Source organism: Anolis carolinensis, chromosome 6, assembly GCF_035594765.1.
Source record: "Anolis carolinensis isolate JA03-04 chromosome 6, rAnoCar3.1.pri, whole genome shotgun sequence".
Taxonomy (NCBI): Eukaryota; Metazoa; Chordata; class Lepidosauria; order Squamata; family Dactyloidae; genus Anolis; species Anolis carolinensis.
Window position 1 is genome coordinate 40,009,080 of NC_085846.1, and position 22,473 is coordinate 40,031,552.

The following is a 22,473-nucleotide window of genomic DNA, read 5'->3' on the forward strand; positions in this document are numbered from 1 at the left end:
TAACACTGAGATTATACCCAGGGAATGATCTTAATCACTATGGTGCTCCTTCACCATTTTAGATACGGCCTGTTGGGTTAAAGTCAACCCATTTATCTCACAGCAATGCCCAAGACAGTTCTGAAACAGAGAGGAACCTTGAGAATATAGGCCTGCAGCACTATGACCAAATGGGGAGGAGACTGTGATGCTAGGCCAAATACAAACAGATGCAGGCTAGAGAAGACAGGAGACTGACCAAGCAGCAATCAGGGACCCTGGTCACCAACTTACTTATACACATGGTGACTGCTGAGGATGAATTCGAAGTACCTATTACTTTTAATTTGTTGACATAGTAAAAGTTGTACATAACGTTCAATGTGGCAAGGAAATATGAACAATCCAACAAAGAAGCCGATACAAGGAAACATAGGAGAAGGAAGGAGCGAGAAAAAGGCTGCTCTCAGTAGCAGCTAATTAATGACGGCCATATTCTGAGAGCTTTAACTCTGGGATCAACTAAGGCTTGCCCAGCTACAAATGACAATGACACATTGGCACTAGAGTCCAGGGAGAATGAGCTTCGTGTGCCTTTTAGGAGGTGGCAGAGCAAAAGGGTTTGTAAAAACAACCAAGGAAAGGGGGAAAGGGCCAAAAAAACCTGATTCATCCTGCCACTATTTTTACAAATCTAACACCACTCACATGACTACAGCACAAGAGGAATATAAGATTAAATTGCAAGAGAAACTGCAGCATCCCAGGTAGTTGGCGCCCCCTTTCTGCTTCCTTGAAGACTGGGAAAGAGCAAATTTGACTTATTCCGAACCATTCATACTTTCCTGGGTTCTCTTGAAGCACAGAAAGGGCCCGCTGATGAAGGAACTGCTGGGTTCCCTAACTGGGGATAAGAGAAATATAACTAAGGTGAAAAATATTTTAGCACACTATCAATCATGCTGCTGTTGGACAAATCAATCTGGCCAGACCAACAGTCTAAGCAGGCCTGCCCTGCCCAACCCAAAATCCAGAGAATGTCCATTGTGTGAGGAATTCCGACGAAAGCCACATCAAGAAGACTTAGTTGCAGAGCCCTGTAAAGTGTAGGTTGGGTTCAAAACCAAGAGCAATGAATGAAACCCAATGGAAGAAGAAAAAGGAGCATTCAAATTGGCATGATCAGATAGATCATAAAGATGGCTGTGAGGAGCCATCTGAGATGAGTATTCAATTCATCAAACCGCATTGTTAATGGGAAGACTAAAATGCTGAAGCTCATGGTCAAAAAGGATCAGCTCTCAGGAGTATGTGACCCTGCTGCTGACCAATCAAGGGGGGAACTTAAAAGGGGACATTTTTCCAGGCAAGTAGGGTCATTACGGGCTGCTATTGGGGATACTTGCCCAGGGCCTCTCGGCCAACATGTTATTCCCATCTAAGTAAAGAAAGAAGCTCTGATTCAGACCTTCTGGGTGCTGGAGATTTGGGGGGGGGGGGGGGGGGCAGGAGGGGCAAATCCAAGACCCAAATAAAAACCAACCAGAAAGAGCTAGGAGAATTTCTGTAGACTTTTAACTAAAAGTGTGGCGAGGACTGTTTCCAGCCAGTTTCCCCATCTTGATAGTCACATAAACTGAGGCAAAGACTGTCTTGAGTCTACTGAACAGTTCATAAGTTCAGAGTGCTGACAGCTCAGTAGAGAGTCTCTGCATTGCTGCTCCGGGGTCGCTTGATCTTCTCAATGTTCTTTAGGATCATGTCGTGCAGGGTCACCTAAGGGGAGAGAAGATGGTCACTGATTTGGTCTTGGGGTGCGCTGTGAGTGAGAGCAGGAATTGCTTAGCAAACATCTCCTGTCCGCCTTCCAGACTAAAAAGCACAAGCCTGGCAAGTTATGCTGTACCTCCTACTTCAGAAAAAGGTAGAAGATTGCCTGGAGCAGTTGGGTAAGATTAAACCAGTTTGAATTGTCCTAACTTCCCCCCAAACTTGCCCATTTACAAGAAAAGTCTTCTGTTAAAGATCTCTGGCTTCTTTTGAAGGTCAAGCCCTCAGAGGTTATGGACTGGGTTCACAAATGTTTAAGCCACAATAAATGTGAAAGTCCATAAGATAGCACAAGACACTGTGAATTATGCCAAAACAAGGCAAAGTAGCTTCCCTGCTAGAATTTGAAGACACTGCTTAGTGAAAAGAGTTTTCAAAGCAGTTCACATCTAAAATGGAGATATACCTCTGAATATTGTTGAAAGTTGATCATAATATTTCCATTTCTATCAGAATTGCCAGGCCATATGATTCAAATGTCAGACGTAAAAGGGAAAAAACTCTAATTTAGAAAGGGTTTTAGCTGCTTTGAGTCTCCTTATGGAGAGAAAAACAGAGTATAAATAATAATACTAACAATAATAGGGTAAAGGTAAAGGTTTTCCCCTGACATTAAGTCTAGTTGTGTCCGTCTCTGGGGGTTGGTGCTCATCTCCATTTCTAAGCCGAACAGCCGGCATTGTCCGTAGACACCTCCAAGGTCATGCTAATGATCTACCCACAGTTGCAAGCTTTCAAACTGCTAGGTTGGCAGAAGCTGGGGCTAACAGCAGGAACTCACCCTGCTTGCCAGATGTGAACTGCCAACCTTTCGGTCAGCAAATTCAGCAGCTCAGCAGTTTAACCTGCTGCGCCACTGGGCACTCCACTAAAAATAATATTAATAGACATATTAACAATCCAAGAAATCATAAACCCATAGCATCATGGAGCTCCAGTCCTGGACAGTCTGTATGAACATTTACACTGCACTGACCACTTTTACTTTGTTTGCATTCAGTTTATTCTGGTGAGAATGTAAAATACACAAAATATATCTTGCAAGTTTTTAAAGCTTTTCCTGTATGTTTTCAAAATCTTTGCCTGATGAAAAAGCCAGTAGAGCTTTGAAATTGTATTACGTTGGGTTATTATGAGTTTTCCGGGCTGTATTGCCACGTTCCAGAAGCATTATCTCGTGGTGTTTCACCCACATCTATGCAGACATCCTCAAAGGTTATAGGTGTGGGCAAAACGTCAGGAGAAAGCTTCTGGAACATGGCCATACAGTCCGGAAAACTCAAAGCCACCCAGTGATTTCGGCCATGAAAGCCTTTGACAACCCATTGCATTATATTCTTTCTGCATTTTTGGTTTACCCACTAAAATTAATGTTGCTCTGCAATTTTTTTATGTTCAGTGTTCCCTCACTTATCGCTGGGGTTAGGTTCCAGGACCACCCGCATAAGTGAAAATCCGTGAAGTAGGTACACTATATTTATTTTAATATTTATACATTATTTTAGTAGTTATACACAATTTTAAGTCTTTATCGTGTGTTGATAAATTGCCTCTTTCTTCTCTCGCAGCTTGGGCTCCTTTTCTCTCCCTTTGGCTTCTCCTTCCTTCCTTCGGTTGTAAATTGTAATTTTTATGATTTATATATAATAGTCTTTTAGAGTTTATTGAAAATCCGCAAAACAGTGAATCCGCAAAAACTGAACTGCAAAGTAGTGAGGGAACACTGTATTTATGTATTTATTTTATTCTGATACATGGCCAATATAGCTACCCCTGGACATGCTTTCTAATAAGACTGAATACAGCAAGATTCCAGCTCATGTGCTCTACCTCCTTCCTCTTTGGAGAAAACTAATAAGAGGATTTTGTAAGTTTTCAGTTCCACTTCCCTCTAATCATTATTTTGCAGATACTGTGAACTTTTAACACAAATCGTGCTTAATGCAGTGCTATTAAGGAAGAAAATAATAGTTCACTTGGGGGGAAATGTCCCCTAAAGTTTCCTGGCTTTTCACATTCGCAAATTAATATCATTTAATAATTTTAAATAATTATTACATTGTTAATATTTTTTTCAATAGCCACATCAGTACACCACGCAATCAGCCAAAATGCACATTTGGACAAAAATGTATTCTGATCCTGTTTTCGTTTTTTTTTCTAGATAACCATTTCAACAAGTTTTTCTTCTTAAACCTATTTTAATTTTTACTGAAACATAATCCTCCAAATATTCTGAACAAACTACCAAACAATTTTTTTTCCTAATCTAGCGTGTGCCAGATGTATTAGACTATAACACTCATAAACCCCAGCCATGAGACTGGCGAAGATGGCCCAGGATGACAGGACAGGAACAGTAATACAACATATATGGAGGACGCTAGATGAGAGACAGTAGTCCTAACTCATCTGAAGATTGTTAAAATAAATAGATTAGTGAATCAACATAAATCTACAGAGTATATCCACTGCTACTACTACTGAGAGTTCAGTAAACCTAGCAACATCATTTGCTACCCGTCAAACAAGACAGTATCAGTATCACTATTGTTGTTCTCAACAGTATCGTATCAGTCATGCAATGTGCAATTCCACCTTCTATAAACATAATGTATCCTTTAACACAGAAGATTTCACTCCTTCACTAGTTTTAGCAAGAACTTGAAGAGGTAAAAAATTATTTTGATCTTCAGACCAAAAAAGCTTCATTTCTCTTTACTCTCTCAATTCCAGAAGGGCTTCTCACTGGATCAGAGAAGCAGCTGGGATAACTCTTTCCAGCCTAAATGATTCAGAAGCAATTAACATTCTTGATCTCAAAAGACAAGGCAAAAAATGAAGAACAGGAAACCTGGACAGCTAGAGGCAATGGGGACTAAAGTGCGTCATACCAAAAAACCCATGAGTCTAGTACAGCCAGCCTTTCGAAGAGGCCTTGAACGATGACTTACGTATTGATTTCTCAGCTCTGAAATGATGAGCCGCAGACTGATATATTCCTTTTCATCCATCTCTGTCACTGTGCGACGGTAATCCTCCTACAAAGATAGTTATTGAGCCAGAGTTGCTTTGCTACAATTAGGTCCAACAGGGACAAGACAAAGGGCTTCATGCTATCTCCCAGTTGAGAGCCATCTTTAAACAGCCTTTTTCTTTGGATTTCCTGATTCACTACATCAATATACATATTCTACTCCTCCTTCACATAGGTCCCTTCTACACTGCTATATAAAATCCAAATTATCTGCCTGGAACTGAATTATATGGCAGAAACCAGAAGGATGCTTTCTAGAACATAGTTCTAAGCATTTCCTACTTTTCAGTGTTTCTGAATGAAATATAATCACAGTTCCTTTAGCTATTTCTTGTGCTCTTAAAGTTGAAAATTCTGAATTCAGTCATTGAATCAATGTGTCTGTTGTCAATACTTACCACATGAGGATATTTTGCTATTTTAGAAACCAGCTTTGCCCGTGTGATATAATATCTGAAATGGAAGGAAAGAAATGACTCAATCAATGGAAAGAAGTTTGAAGACAGCCCATATTCCTGAGGGATACACTTTGCCCAGAGAAGTACAAATCTTAGGGCCCTTCCACACAGCCCTGTATCCGAGAATATCAAGGCAGAAAATCCCACATTATCTGAGTGTGGACAAAGCAGATATTGTGGGATTTTCTGCCTTGATATTCTGGGATATAAGGTTGTGTGGAAGGGCTCTGAAAAGGTGCTTTGCAACAGCTGTAGCACCTTCAGAAGGTACCTACCTAGAGATCTGGTCCAAGTATGAAGCTGCCTCACTCTCCACGGTCCGGAGCTCAGCCACAGTTTCTTCCTTTAAGGGATAAAGCCAGCAATGAAACATTAAGACAGAAAAAATTCTCGGTTGACCCATGCATGAACATAGGCTACCATTCTGTGATTACACAGGCTAAGCTTCCACCGTGATCTTAAAGTGTGTGAGTTCCAGACAGAGAGAAGCAGCCAACTAATTGGAGCAGTAGAAGAACCAAAATAGTTCAAGCAACTCTAATGGGTTGATGTGAGTTTTCCAGGCTATATGGCCATGTTCCAAATGCATTATTTCCTGACATTTCGCCTGCATCTATGGTGGGTATCCTCAGAGGTTGTGAGGTATGTTGGAAACTAGGCAAGTGGGGTTTATATATCTGTGGAATGTTCAGGGTGGGAGAAAGAACTCTTGTCTGTTTGAGGCAGGTGTGAATGTTTCAATTGTCCACCTTGATTAGAATGGAATAGCCTTTCAGCTTCAAAGCCTGGCTGCTTCCTGCCTGGAGTAGTTCTTTGTTTTTTATTCTCTTTTATTCCCCATACCTTTGGCTGCTTATTGCCATTGAAATCCACAGAGAAGCCACTGAACTCCACAAGCATGTGGACAATTTCAGCAGAAAGGAGGAAACCAAGAAAATGAACAAAATCTGGCTACCTGTATTTAAAAAACTCTAAAATCAGGACAATAAATAAATAAAGAACACCCACTCAGAAAACAGAGGAATTCCAGATATGAATCAATCATGGTCAGCTAACACCTCCCAACAAAGGATTTCCCCAGGCAGGAAGCAGCCTGACTTTGAAGCTACAAGGCTATTCAATGCTAATTATGGTGGCTAATTAATATATTAACACCTGCCTCAAACAGAGTTCTTTCTCCCACCCTGAACATTCCAGAGATATATAAACCTCACTTGACTAGTTTCCAACATACCTCACAACCTCTGAGGATGCCTGCCATAGATGCAGGTGAAATATCAGGAAAGAATCCTTCTAGAACATGGCCACACAGCCTGGAAAACTCGCAGCAACCCAGTGATTCTGGTCATGAAAGCCTTCGACAATACAACTCTAATGGGGATCAATTTTATTTCTGCAGTGAACTGCAATACCTATACATGGCTATAGAGAAGCCAGAGTCACAATGGAAATCATCATGTGACTTCGAGGTTTGTTGGGGTTATTTGACAGCCTTCACTGTGGTGTTCCAAGTGCATCTGTCACTCCTAGGGTTTTTTCAGGTGTTTTGTGGGTGCTTTCTGCATCAAGGCTATTTGGGAACCCAGCACGTATAGCGGTATTTGGGAACCCAGCACGTATAGCGGTTTTGGTCCCTTCTATACTGCCATATAATCCAGATTATCGATTCAGATAATCCACATTATCTGCTTTGAACTGGATTATATGAGTCTTCATTGCCATATAACCTAGTTCAAAGCAGATAATCTGGATTTTATATTGCAGTGTAGAAAGGGCCTTTGTTCCCTCTCCCCGTGGGAAATCAAAGAGGACCCTAGAATAGCCAGAGTTCCCCAGTCACAAATTTACCTGAATAGAAACACCAAAATTGTTGCCATCTTCTATCCTGGGAATCAATAGCTGCACCCACATTTTGACCTGGAAGACAAAAAAGATTATTGTCAGCATGCCTAAGCTCTCTTCACAGCCAGATCTACAGGCAGTACCAGGTTGCTCCAACAGTTAGAAATTTTACTATGGACTATAATTTCCATGTTATCTCAGTCAACATGGCCTCTACCACACTAGTGGAATGATTTTGGAATTTTTAGTTTAAAAGGAACATTTCCAATTTTGAAGCTACTCTGATGTCAAATGTATTAGGTTGAGTAGACCAGTGAGAAAATTACAGATATGAACAATCTATATTATATAAATGTGTTCTGACTGTTTTTACCTTAAAGTGAACAAAGAAACTCCAACACCCAGAACCACCAAACTTAACAAAACAACCCAACGTCCTTGCGGCTGAGTTTAAAAACTAAGCCACTATTCACATCACCATCCGCAGCCCACACAAACCCAAAAAACCACAAAAACTATGTGCACTTGCGCAGGACAGGCCCAGCACGTGAAACGCACCCATCCCACCCCCCTCCCCACGCTCCCTTGCGCCCTCACTCGCCGCCTACCACGACCACCGCCATCTTGGCCAGCAGCCCGACACAGTAGCGCTTGCCTTCTTACCACTTCCCCGACGAAATAGGCAGTTTACTGGTGCTTTTACCATCTCTGCATCTACCGAGAACGAGGGAAGGAGGAGGAAGGAGGAGAACGGTCGAGGGCAAGATGGGTTTCCCCTCTGAGGTTATATCAGGAAGACGGGGAAGGGGGCAAGGAGCAGGGAGGAAAGTCCGGAGAGTTGGCCAGCCAACTGCCCCAAAAGGAGGGAGGAGGGAGGGAGGAAACACCAAGGGAGGACAGTCTGGAAAGATGACCATCTGATTGAACACAATAAAAACCGTCAGGAGAGATGGCCAGCCAACCGCCCCTAAAGGAGGGAGGGGGGAGGAGGGAAGGAGGAAAGATCACCTAATGGCGGCAGCAGTGGAGTTCCTGCGCAAAGGGGAATGACACAAATTTAAAAACGCCACCACGCCGACATTAGCTGCTTTTCCTGCCTCAGGATCTAACGAGAATGAGGGAAGGAGAACGACACCAACGGTTTCTTTTCTCCTTCTCTACACACAAACGGCCGAGGGCAAGGTGGGTTTCCCCTCTGAGGTTATATCAGGAAGACGGGGAAGGGGCTAACACCTCCCAACAAAGGATTACCCCAGGCAGGAATCAGTCAGGCTTCGAACATACAAGGCAGGAAACAAACGGTGCACGCTAATACTGCCCAACAAGGGATTCCACCAGGCAGGAATCAACCAGGGTTTGAAGCTACAAGGCAGGAAACAATCACAGCCACCTAACACCTCCCAACACATGATTTCCCCAGGCAGGAAGCAGCCAGCCTTTCAGATTATAAGGCTATTAGATGCTAATCAAGGTGACTAATAACCTGCCGCACCGAGACTATTCATTATATTCCAGCTCACCAAACAAGGATTCCCATAAAAAGAAAATGGCCAGGCTTTCAGGATGCAAGGCTATTCACTACTATTCCACCTGGCCAACAAATGATTCCCATGAGCCACAGCAACGCGTGGCTAGGCACAGCTAGTTATTTTACAATTTTAGATCATCTGAATTCACTAGTGACATTAGCCCAGCTACTTTCAGGTTGTATTATTTAAATTGGGGAGGGGGGATAGTCACAGGCATTCAAATAAATATAAAACCCTGTGCATAGAGAAATGAGTAGAGCACAGAGCAGAGTTATGACTTGACCTTCTCCTAGACAAAGGAGTTGCCCTCAAACAGATGGAAAAGCACTCAAAGAGTTTCCTTACAATGTGTCACCTAAAGCAGTAGATTTCAAAGGCTGTGATAGTGATAATTCTATTACTCTCTGCTGCAAAAGAGTAGATCTATCAAGGCTTACTACAAGCAAAAAGAGACACCCATCCATAATGTTTCTCTTTCCAGACAGAGGCTAGTGTGCAGAATTAACCACCTGTTTGATCTCAGGTGTTCACAATGACTCCTTCTGCTAACAGAAAACACATGGGTTTTATTCCTACTGTTCAAGGAACAAGGCCAGGTAAGTGATCTGTAAGTCAAACCCAAAGTAGGGGAGGGCGATCCAGCGCTCACCGTGTTGCATTTCTCAATCAGCAGTCGGATCTCGGGTTTCACCTTCTCAATGATGTCCACCAGCTGTTGGTTGCTCTTCAGCATCCCATTAGGCATGACAAAGACTTTGGTACCTGATGCCACAAGACGGGACTAATCACTTATTCCATGAAGGAAGATAGCAAGCACAAGTGTGCCTTTTTGCTACTCAGTAGAACAACCAAGTATTTCCCCACCCTTGACAGGCATATTCCCATATGTAACTGAAATTTTACACACAACAACATAGTATGTGTCAACATTTCTATATCCAGAGTCCTACATCTACACATACTTGTACAGGAAAGAATTTTAGCAAGTGCAGTCCATCGCATTGTTGAGATCTAAAAAGCTGCACTGAAATAATATCCTCTTCTTAGCTATTAAAGTGATTGGACATTCATGGGAAAAGGGTAACTACCCATATTTACTTGAGTCTCGATGTGCATCAAATCTAATGTGCATCTCAATTTTCAAAATCCTGAAACCACTAAAAGTATTTGTGGACGAATGTAATGTGCAGCAGCAAAAGGTGTACTCTTTGTAATATGCTCATTACAGTTGCTGCCTGATTAGAATTCCTTCTTTAAAAACAATTGTGTTGGAACACCAAAGCTTTCATCAATGGAAAAGAAACCTTGGCGTGTACCTATGCTGTAGAATGAATCTACTTTAACTGACTTAGTTCAATGCTATGGAATCATAGGGGCTATACTTTTACAAGGCCTTGAGCTTTCTCTGGCAAAGAGTGTGGATGCCTCATCAAACTACAAATCCCAGCATTACATAGCATTGAGGTATGACACTTAAATTACAGATGACATCCATCAAATAGAAGCTCTAAATCAGTAGTCCTCAACCTATGGGCCCCCAGGTGTTTTGGCCTACAACTCTCAGAAATCCTAGCCAGCTTACCAGCTGTTAGGATTTCTGGGAGTTGAAGTCCAAAACATCTGGGGACCCAGAGGTTGAGAACCACTGCTCTAAGGGCTCCTGAAGCAGCTTCCCCTTGGCTCAGTACTAAGATGATCCTTTTACGCTAATTTAATGCACAACCTAATTTTGGCAAGGTAATTTAGCCAAAAAATGTGAGCGTTAGATTCAAGTAAATACAATATATTATCAGTTTTGACCAAAAGTCAGTGATTAATTTTGTGAAGCACTTTTGGCTGTTTGTTTAAAAAAAGTAGTATCTTTTAGCACACTTGCAATCCTGGGACCCCAAAGCTCAATTTTTCTTCTTGGAAGGTTTATTCATAGAACAGACAATACTCCAATTTCCTGACATTTCCAATCCTACAGAAGACTCAGAAACTCTATCATCATCATTATGTCAGGTCAGTAACAGTCAAATGGCACAGAGAGACAGCCATGCCTTTTGTTATGGCGGCAAGAAGTCTTGAGGACATACCTTTATCTTGAAAGCCAGGACACAGATTGCAAATATAAGCAGAATGAAATTTCTTGGCACCAGGCTCAAAGGTTTAAGATTGCAAATATCTCCAACCTTGTACACTCTCACAAGATTTTTTTAAATGTAGTAAGAGCTTCACAAAACAAAAGAGGATTCTGAACTTATATTATCAAGCAACATAAAAGAGGGCTAAAATCATACCCTGGAAGGTCTCTTCACATTCTTCCAGTTTTCTCTTTTTCAGGTTGGGCTAAAAAACAGATAAGAAATTCTAAGTGCATAAACAGCACTTACAGCTGTAAAATGGAGGAAAAACAAAGGTCCTTGTTTATTATTGTAAAATGTATATGTCATTCCTGCACTCCAAAGGATTTCAGTGCGCTGTTCATAAAATAATTAAGCATTCAGTACAATAACATTTTAATGCAATTGGAAAAGCCAGTCTCAAGATTGTTGATCAGCTTTAGAAGTATAGATATTCCAGAAAACTTGCAAAACTCTAAATAATGTTAGTTGACTTATCACATTTAAATATTACATTTAAAAACTTAAAGTCAACACTGACTTCTCTTGGCTCCGTGAAAATCATAAGGTTTTTTAATGGGATCTGATGCCTGTAGGGTATTTAGGCCAGATATTCCTTATATTAAACAAAAATGAATACATCTGAAATAACATTATTTTTAAAGGTCGGCAATATAAAGAGATCTGTACTTAACATATGTTATATGAGAGTTTTGAGGCTAAGGTATAGCTGCTGTACCTGCACCTTCTCTTATGTGCACTGCACTAGCTATCAGTTCCAATTCAAACTGAAAAATATAGTATTGGAGCATTTTCTACAAAATATCCACCACAGATTTATTAGAAATATATAGACATATACATATGATATTAATTTTAAAATCCCATTATGCAAATAAAATGATTTTGACTTTCCATAGAAAAATAATGTTCGTGTCAGATGACTCTTTAGTGGGATATATTTCCAGAGATAGAATGCTACTATCAAGAGGAAAGTTTTCTGCATGCAATATATCTGCACTATGGATGGTTCACAAAGAAAAGCATCTTCAGATGCTCTTCTTGTACAGGCAGGGTGAGACAGTAGGAAATATTTCTTTAGATATGACAAATAATTTAAGGCTTCAGAGTAAGGATGGGCAAAGTGTAGCCCAGATATCACAAGCGTTCCTTAGGACCCCCTGAGCAGTCTTTGGGACCCTTCAACAGATTTCTCTAACCTAACCAAAACTTCTCAGGTAATTATTTTGGCCTCAAATAGGTTCCAGCTGCCTAAAATGCAGCATTTTTCTTTCGTCAACCTATGAAGTCCCAAACTTCCCCAAAACACCAAAAAAGAAAAAAAATTCATAATCAGCCAATATGGTAGCTGGAGGTAACACCATTCACTGTGAGTGTACTGAAACTTGCCTGTATGGACTGTTAGATAGTCTCCACCATCTATGTGTCATTATCCACTCCTATTTTAGAGGGAATAACCACACAACCTTCTTAAACAATTTTCTTTCCAATTTTCAGACTTCTCTGTCTTCAGAGACTATTATTAACAATAAGCAATATTGTTTTATCAGGTAGTACATATTACATCCAGGTAAGCTACCTTACCCCATCCAGTCCATCATGACTGTTTGTGAGCAGGATTGGGTCAGGGACAGGAAGGTTCATATCTGAGTGGATTTGGGTGAGATCATGAATGTTCAGTATAGGATCCTAGAAAAAGAGAAGACAAGAATATTTTGAGCTCAGTCCTTTACAAATTCTTGGTAGCAAGGCTGGGACAGATCCTTCTGGGCCATAGGCTAGGTATACACTGCCAAATAATACAGTTTGAATTGCATTATATGGTAAGTGTAGAGCCAGTTAATACAGCTGGAACTGCACTGAACTGCATTATACAAAGCTGTATCTACACTACCTTACAATGCAGAATTATTTGTTTTATAGCTTGCACTTTATGGAGTGTCCACCAAGCAGGAGGCAATAGCTCTCCCTCCCCAGCTCTTACCTTAAGGAAAGCATCAAGTTCTAAAAGCTTCTTTGGGAAAAAATTAGCTACTAGATCTTCAGCCTGCAAGAGAAAGAAGAACAAACTGTAATGTATGACATCATATCGAGAGTGCATGCAAAGACACTGGAAAAAGGATGCCAAGGTTTTCTGTTAATCAGAAATATAACAAGAGATGCACACATGTCCCTTTATAATAATAATAATAATAATAATAATAATAATAATAATAATAATAATAACAGTAACAATATTTTATTTATTACCCACCTCTCCTGATGGCTCAAGGCAGGATACAACAAATTCAAAAACAAATGAACATAAAAATACAATAAATTACAAATAAACACACACAGAGAGATATTAAAACTTTTCAATTTAGCTTCTATAGTTCAGGTATAGGAGTCCTGGCTAAAGCTGTTGTTTCCACCAGGAAAGCAGAGCTACGAGCAAATATTCTTGTTGACTAGAATTTGAGATCCAGCAATGGGTCTCCAGTAAAATCTGCAAGCAACAGAAGTATCAGGCCCTTCGAGTCTTATTAAAGATCAAGTGAAGGTGTGAGAAATGAGTCAGATACTTACTTCCCCTGTGATTCGCTCCCTGAAAGAGTCTACCTGTGAGGAGAACAGATAAGCAGTTAAAAGAGCAAGTTTCAATTAGGGAAAACAAAGTGACCAAGCACATAGACTGAGATGTGCTTCCTTGCACTCGCATCAACTTGTGGCCCTCCAGATACTTATTAGCCTCAATCAGCATGGCCGATCATGATGAGAAATGAAGTTTATTAACATCAGGAGGACCTTAAGTTCATGCCCTTTCCTTTTTGCCCATATGAAGTGGTTGCCTTTCAGTGCACTCTCAACCACAAAACCTGTAAAATCCAATGTAAAGTGAGGCAGGATTGGTGCATGTTCTCCCCAAACACTGGTTCCTTAAAATTTGATATTGGCATCTAAATCTCTGGCACATTTCCCACCACCTAGCAACTGTGTTTCTCATAAATGTTGAAATATTACAGCAATTTTAATCGTTGTATGCTGTTTTTTGTGGATTTTAAATTTTACTGCTTTTTAATGTTGTGAGCCACTTCACATTTCAATCTAGAAATAAAAGCAATCTTGAAAAATAACAAGAAGTTGGGATAGTCTTGAGCAAAAGAACAGGAGGTTGGAAAAGAGGCATCCGTTCTTCAGTTATTAGAAAGCTGAAACCCCCCATTCTTCACATTTTATTTTTACTTGGATGGTGAATGACTGCAGACTTCTATCACCTGAATAGCAGCAACTTAGAAACAGTATTCAAATAGTACTACAAATGGGAAGAGCTATCTTACAAAGTTGAAAAACTGGCTTCCTCTTTGTGTCTGTGTGCAAAGGATGGGAACATTAAATTACTGTAACAGGCTAACTACACATTAGGTTGTCACAAAGTACAATGGTTGGAAAGGAGAAAAGTTTGTAGTCTTCAAACTGGGATCCTAATTATTACGGTCTATTAATTTACACACATATTATATTTATGTGCAGACTTTTCTCAATGGAGCCGAAGGCCGCATGCATGGCTCTCCTGTTCTTCCTCTTTATCAACACAATCCTGAATGTGATCGGTATACAAACAACCAGAAATTTCTATGGTTCAGTGAGGACTGAGGCCACTTCCATACAGCTGAATAAAATCCCATATTATCTGCTTTGAACTGGAATATATGGCAGTATGGACTCAGATAACCCAGTTCAAAGCAGATATTGTAGGATTTTCTGCCTTGATATTTTGGGTTATATGGCTGTTAGAAGGGCCCTAAGACCTTCTAACAGCCTCTCCCAAATCCCAAAATTTTGACCACCATACAATACTATCCTATGTATTTTATGCTAGCATCTGGGGCAGTCAGAAATACTGTTTTTCAGGCATTTTTTGTGTAAATGTGAACATCAAATGGAACCAAATCCAACTCCTTTCCTACTCAATGTACTGTAGAATGTTTAAGAAGAAATAAAATGGACCGGCTCACAGTTCAGACATTCCTTCCAGTGTGCTCTGTTCTTGGCTTAATCGATTTTGATTGAGCTTCACTTGCAAAGCCATGTCTTAATTTTCCGTTTCTCAACAAACAATAAATCTACAGATAATGTATCATAAATAGAAATACTTTTGCCCCCATACGTGCAAAGGCAAATTATTCATTTACACGTATGCAAATTAATGGTTTGTCTTTGCGCATATGGGGGCAAAAGTATGTTGTTCATATGGTGGTTTACGCATATAAAAGTGATCAGTCTTAGCAGGATAGCAACAGGCCCTGAATAGATACAGATTTTATGGGTATTTTATCCATGTGGATTTTGTGAAAACCTAACATACTCATCTTCATTATATAGCCTCATTAGACACATGAAACATTTTTATATTTATTTATGAAATTATGTTTAGTAGCAGCTGAAGGAGACTCTTTTTAAATTCAATTATTTTCTTGTAATCCCAATGGATGGACTTCACTAGTAGTAAGATATCACAACTCCACTAGAACACGCAAAATAGGTTCCCATTTTTCCTTTCTAGAAACTATATAACATTAATAGAGTACAATCCTGAATAAAAATACAGTGTTTCCTCGCTACTTCACAGTTAGTTTTTCGCACCCTCACTGTTTAGCAGGGGTTTTTTTTGTGGTCCAAGGTACTCTCAGAATGCCTTGGACCTTAATGCTATCCAGTCAAAAGTGGTATCTATCTATCAAACTAACCAATTAAACAACACAATGCCACTCACGGAGGACTAGGCCGCGGCAGTGCCTGCCTTTCGCACATGCACTCTCGTCCCGCTCCCTCTTCTAGCAAGGTTTCACTGGCTTCCCGGGAATCCTGGAAGTTGCAGGTTTACAGCCTTTTCTGCCAAATTGCTGCCCGCCTCACCAAACTAAAACAACTACAGTGCAAAACAGGCTTGCGAAGGAGAGAAAGGCGACCTAACTAAAATAAGGTATAAATATTAAAATTAATATAGTGTCCCTATTTTGCGGATTTTTACTTATTGCGAGTGGTCCTGGAACGTAACCCCCGTGATTTCCTCTTTGACAGTCTGGTCTGTTAGCCACAATACTAGGACTATATGACGTGAATGCCTCGCTTTCCCTAAACTAGTGTCCTTTCAGTGTTTTGGATTAGGAAATATAAGTAAGCTGATGGGTTTTGCTATATAGACAGACCAATATAAAAGTACCACAAATATATTAGACAGAGATTTGTCTATAGATTTAGGTGCTATAAAGTGAATCCTAATGATCCTCTAAAGAACATTTTAAAAAAATCTCATTTACCTACGATCCACTTTCCATACGTGTATTAATTATTTTCTTTTTACATTATATGCACTTTGCTTCAGTAATAAACATTTCCCTGTCTAACTAGCAAATAAAAATTGAATGTTCTTATAGCAAGGTTGGGAATCATGCAGCCTTGTAGGTATTGCTGAAATACAATTCCTAGCATTCCTCATATACTGAGAATAATAGAAACACAGAGTTGGAAGAGACCCGGGTCATCCAGTCCAACTCCCTGCCATGCAGGAAAAGCACAATCAAAGCAGTAGGGCTGCTGTGAACTGTAGTTCAGTTGACAGTGGGGTTTCCACCCATCCTGCAGTTATTTCTGCTTGGTGTGGTGGACTGTTATCTAAAGAACAATATGTTTTCTCTGTGGCCACTCCCAGGAACTGGGACTCCCTCCTAGTAGAGGAATGGCTGGTCCTTTCCTTTGGCCTTCCACCAGCAATTTTATATACAGACATTGGACTAGGTACTGTTTGTTTATAACACGTCAGCACCATTTTCTTGTTTCAACTTGCTTCTTAGATTACTTCAAAGTAAACTGATATGTTGTATGTTTTAATTTAATTTTTGCATTTGCATCATTTATGGGACAGGGAGGGAAAACACAAAGTAAACAAATTAACATAAAAAATTGTGATTTAGCAGGCTGGAATCATACTTAATTATGTGAAACTGGACTGGTGAAGTAGATTTCCTGCTATCCTAGCTACAAATACTACAGAGTTAGAAGACCTGCCCCAGGCCATAGTTCAAAGGCAACCTTGAAAAGTGGGAACACCCCTCAGTGTAGCATTTGAAAGGCTGCCTTGGGGAAGGAACTGTGAGAACATCCACTTCTGCCAGCCTAGTTGCACAGCTCTAAAACTGACACCAACTTACTGTGTTTTCCTTGAATCTTTGCCATCAACTTCCGTTTTAAATAATAAAGCCATTCTTTTGCCTTCTCGGCAAATTTAATGTTTGAGTGCAATCCTAGATTCTTTATTTTATCGACTCATTTTACAGCATAATCTTACCAGTCTTTCCCCAAAATTCAACCTAACAGTTCCACATAAACAATTACTTAGAATGCCCTTACTTCTCCAAAGCCCTATAATGTTTTACTCATCAGTATTCCTTTCTATCTAAATCAATTTCCAGCATTCCTTTTTGTTCTAATGCTTCCCTCACCAAGTTTTGACATTACACAGAATTCTTTTCACTGCCTTCAATGGGTTTTATTAACCTTTGTGGCTTAAAACCTATAAGTGCTCACTTGTGGGAGAGTATATTCATCAAGGCTTATCACTGTGCAGACAGGTAAAGCACTGCATTGTAGATTTCTTTATGGTCATGCTTTTACCTATCTTGATTGGTTTCTATCCATTCTTCTCACTCTCTCTTTTCATGAAATATTAATGTTTATACCGAACCTTCATCCTCTTCTGCGGTTCTTCCTCTGTGTGCCTCCTTTAAGGCTGCTTTTCACAGGAGATTAAAAATCATCAACCCAGTTCCTAAGTGAGCCTATGGGTCTAGTATTTAGAATTCAGAAACATCCCCAAGGATACTGGGTTGTCATGTTGAGAAAACTCCCTTAAAGTCTTTCATACAAATACTAACCAGGCCTAACCTTCTGCCCCATGATCAAATACAAGCAGGGTATTTAAGCAACTAGTTAGTGTCCTGTGTTTATGTATTTGTGTACCTCATCAAGTTGCTTGTCAATTTATGTCACCTCCTTGAATTGCACAGGGTTTCCTGTTTAATTGTGTGGTACTTACTTTGAAAGCAGTGGTTAAACTCCAGCAATTTCATTTTGTGAGTGCCACAAACTATCTTGAATTGGTTGAGACTCTATGAGATCTTCATTGAAAAACTATACCAAAAATGTGCTGCAAGATGTCCCACAAAAACAAATTTGTGCAGTTTAATAAACCTTTTTCATGTTTTCATGACAGAACCAATTAGAAAATGACATTTATAACCCAGGAACAAAAATTGTGTTACATGGTGTAATCTATTGTATCATTTTACTTCTTGTGTTTAATACCTCCCAGCTTATCGCTACTTTTGTATTGTTTTTGAAGACTCCAAGACCATAGGTAAAAACCTGTTCATTTCTCACTTGTATAGAACCCAGTCACCTTTGGTGGTTATAATAATTATGACTTACTACTGCATTTAGTCATCTTTGTGTATATGTATATTTTACTTTTAAGGAGCCTTTCCTCTCCAGAGATTGTAGTAATGTTTTTGTTTCTCCTGAAAAATGTGATACATTTGTGAAACTAAGATTTTTTGCCCCCTTGTTTTAAAGTGCCATACTAGAACAGAAAAAAACACTGCACTACCTTTTAAATATAGGATAATGACAGAGCTTCTACTTTAAACAGATGAAATTTTTCAAAATATATTTAAGTTCCAAAAAATAAAAAAAGCCAGAGGAGTGACTAAGCACGATTTTTATCCAGAGTCATACAAAGGTCTCCAACTGTAAAAAGGCTGCTATTAGAAAAACCCAGCATTATCATAGAGAATGACGAATCCAAGGTGAGTCACCTCCTTCTATTAATGTGCATATAAACATTCTTTAACACTTCATTCTGGACTCCCTTTTACAATGTCATAATCATTACTGCAAAGAAAAATGGAAAAGCATTCCCTCGGAGCTTTGAATTAATGTTCTAATGTTACAGAGTACCTGAATCCTTGAAATGAAAACTAGGAATGCAATTTGGAGTCAATCTAGTAAAACTAGTAGGCTCCGAGCTCAATACAAAAAATTCTGTTTATCTTACATTTTAAACTGTATAAATAGGCAGGTGGGAGACCCTGAGCAAATCACACATTCTCAGCCCCAAAGAAAGCAATGGTAGCTATTCTGAATAAATCCCCGCCCGCCCGCCCGCCCGCCAAAAAATACAGTGAATCCTAGGATCATATTAAGTAGAAAATGACCTGAAGGTACATAACAATGAAATGCTTCTTAAGAAATAACCTGGTTTAGACTGCAGACTTATATGTATTTACCTGGAAGCAAGAATAATTATACTGAATGAATCTAACTTAACTCAATAGCCATATATTGGAATTGTGTTGTTCCAACAAAGAGGTGAATATTAATCTTACCATGGCTTTCAACTGACAGTTGTTATAGTATCTGTGATTATATGTTTTTATACAATGCATTTTATTGTAACTGATCCATACTTTTTATACCTAACGTGATGGTAAGGTTATGTTGATAGGGTTGAATATTTAGTGCTGCAAGCTTCCTTAAGAAGGCTGCGATTCTGAAAAGCAACTGAGAATCTATACAATAAAATGAGTTATGAACATTCATGCTACTGAAAAAAAGGCATATTAGATGCCATCCTATGTCTATTAAATACACTTGGTGGGGCTGAGGCTTAAGGACAGATGTATCATTCTGTCAGTGTCATGTGAAAATGTGTTCTTTCCAGTGATTACCTAACATTACATCTGAATGCCAGTCTTTAAGCAAAGAGTGAAGGTTGCTTTATTCCACAGGGACTACAGCCCTGCCCAGAAAATCTCTCTGTTCTAGTGTACATGAAGGTTTCCATCTATCTTTGAAAGAGACTAATCTGGGACTCAACTGCTAACCAATGTGACTGAGGAATTTAATGCTCACTTTTTTGTCTAAATTACTTTGTCAAAATTATAGTGCACATTAGATCTATGTCATACAGTAATCTTAGTGCTGAGCCAAAGCAAAAGGGAAAGCTGCCTCGGGGACTGCACCTGGAGATCCTATTTCAGGGAGATCCTCTCTAATTTAATTGCCATGGCTCAATGCTATGCAAGCCTTGGATTTGTAGTTTGGTGAGGCATCAGAGTTCTTTGGCAGAAAAGGCTCAAGACCTTATAAAACTACAGCCCCTCATGAGTCCATAAGCTTGAACCAAGGCAATTAAAGTGGGTTCATTCTACAGCGTAGATGCTGTAGATTTTCTTTTCCATTGCTGGAAGCTTTGGTGTTCTAATACATTTGTTTTTAAAGGAGGAATTCAAAGCATGCAGCAACTGTAATGCACACCTTTTTTGGCTAAATTACAAGGAGTATACCTTTTGCCGCTGCGCGTTAAATTCAGCAGCAATTTTTTATTTTGAAAACTGAGATGAGTATTATATTTGATGGTGCATTAGACTCAAGTAAATATGGCAATTCTGGGAACTTCAACATTAATGCAAAGCCATGTGTATCATGGCATGATCCTGTAGTTTTCATGACAAGGATCAAATGGCTTTGGACATTTTTATTGTAGAAGTTGTTGTAACAAATTTTGATGATAACATGTAGTAGACTCACCTTTCCAACCAGTAAAAGAAATTAAACATCCTGGGGTGCATCTACACTGTAGAATGGATGCAGTTTGACACCAGTTGATCTGCCATGGCTCAACGCTATGCAGCTTGACAGGATATTTTGCCTTCTCTGCCTAAGTGTGCTGGTGCCTCCATAAACAACACGTTTCAGGATTTCATAACCTTGAGTCATGGCAATTAAAGTAGTGTCACACTGCATCAATTCTACACTGTAGAAGCACTCCATACCTGCACCCAGGAAAGCCTTGATGTCAAATCCCCTCTTACTCAAATAGTAAGGCCCCTTCTACACTGCCATATAAAATCCACATTATCTGCTTGGAACTGGATTATATAGAGTGTGGACTAAAATCACCAAGTTCAAAGCAGATATTGTGGGATTTTCTGCTTTGATATTCTGGGATATAGGGATGTGTAGAAGGTCCTGCAGAATATCAAGGCAGAAAATCCCACAATATCTGCTTTGAACTGGGTTATCTGAGTCCACATTGCTATAATTTGGGGTTTTACTCAGCTGTGTGGAAGGGGATGTAGAATATTTGCCTTAATATTCTGGGTTAAATGACTGTGTGAACGGGCCCATACTATTGAGATTATGAACTTCCTATGGGAGTGTGTGCATTTTCAGGGCTCTTCTGAATTCACACTGGCATATATTCCAGTTCAAAGGAGAAAATGTGAGATTTTATTCAGCTGTGTGGAAGGGGCCTCAGTGTAGAATGAATGCAGTTTGATGCCACTTTAACTCCTAGGGATCAATGTTATGCAATCATGGAGTTTGTAGTTTGTTGAGGCACCAGTACTCTTTGACTGAGGTCATATAAATTCCAGATTATCTACTTTAAACTTGAATCTATGGCAGTGTAGACTCATATGATCCAATTTAAAGCAGATAATGTGGGTTATGTGGAAATGTAGAAGGGACCAGAGAAGGCCTTGTCAAACTACAACTCCATAGCAATGAAGCAGAATTAAAGTGATGTCAAATGGCATTCACTCTACAGTGCAGGTGCACCAGAAGAGCATCATCATAATATCCATAAACTGAAGTTCATCAGATCAAAAGGGGTTGTACAGGCTGCTCAGCGAGAGGGACCACTGGCTCGGGGCCCTTCCATACAGCCATATAACCCAGGATATCAAGGCAGAAAATCCCACAATATCTCCTGAGTCCACACTGCCATATAGTTCAGTTCAAAGCAGAAAACGTGGGGTTTTATTCAGCCGTGTGAAAAGGGCCTCAGTACTATGTAGCATCCAATTTATCCTATTTGTCGGCTGCAGTCTGAATGGGGAACGCCCAGTCGCCTCCAGGAGCGCAGCCGGCGCTCTGCACATGCTTAAGGACATGGCCCGCCCGTGACGGAAGCGGCTATTCCCTTTCTCTCGTACCTTGATCTTCACTTCCGGGTCCACCTTGAGGAGGGAGGCCATGGCGGGGCGGGGGAGCCGGTTTCCCGAGCCAAAGCCGTCTCTTTCTGTCCCGCGCGCGCGCGACCACCCAAGGAAACCACCGGCTTCGCCACTGCCGGATGTGACGGCACAACCTCCCCCTTTTCCTCCTTCTTAGCCACCCCGTCTGGGCCAATCACTGAACGCCTAGCCGGCCAACGTGATTCGCACGATGCTTTTTGTCGCCCGCCCCTCTTCCTTTAGAAGGCGCGTGCGCTCAATGAGCACGAAGCCCACTTCCGCTCGTGTGGAGAAACGAAGCCGGAGCACATAGAACCAGAAAGGAAAGAGTGGGACGTTGTTTGCGAGTTTCCGGTATGATTTAGCATGAAATTGGATGATGCCTGAAGATGATAGGATCCATGGGTGTGTGCACTCATATATTTTGTACATACACACACAAACAACCTAGTTATGATCCCCTTATTGCACGTGACTAAATAAATGTTTAAAGTTGCCTGAGCGAGTGCAATAAGGAGATGATTTAGTCATTACAGTATTAATATTTTGTTTATTTATATCCCGCTTTTTCTCTCCGTGGAGTCCCCGGTGGCACAGCGAGTTAAACGGTTG

The 22,473-nt window shown here is 40.2% G+C and overlaps 1 protein-coding gene across 1 annotated transcript; it reads right to left on the minus strand.

Moving 5' to 3' along the window:
* Positions 1 to 298: 298 nt before the first annotated feature.
* Positions 299 to 22,015, minus strand: psme3 (proteasome activator subunit 3). Its single transcript, XM_003222414.4, has 11 exons — positions 21,841 to 22,015; positions 13,370 to 13,402; positions 12,786 to 12,848; positions 12,386 to 12,490; positions 10,958 to 11,006; positions 9,325 to 9,437; positions 7,153 to 7,221; positions 5,580 to 5,647; positions 5,245 to 5,299; positions 4,764 to 4,850; positions 299 to 1,755 (listed from the first exon to the last, which is right to left on the minus strand). Exons 1-11 carry the CDS (start codon positions 21,880 to 21,882, stop codon positions 1,675 to 1,677), a joined length of 765 nt encoding a protein of 254 aa, XP_003222462.1. The 5' UTR covers positions 21,883 to 22,015; the 3' UTR covers positions 299 to 1,674.
* Positions 22,016 to 22,473: the final 458 nt, after the last annotated feature.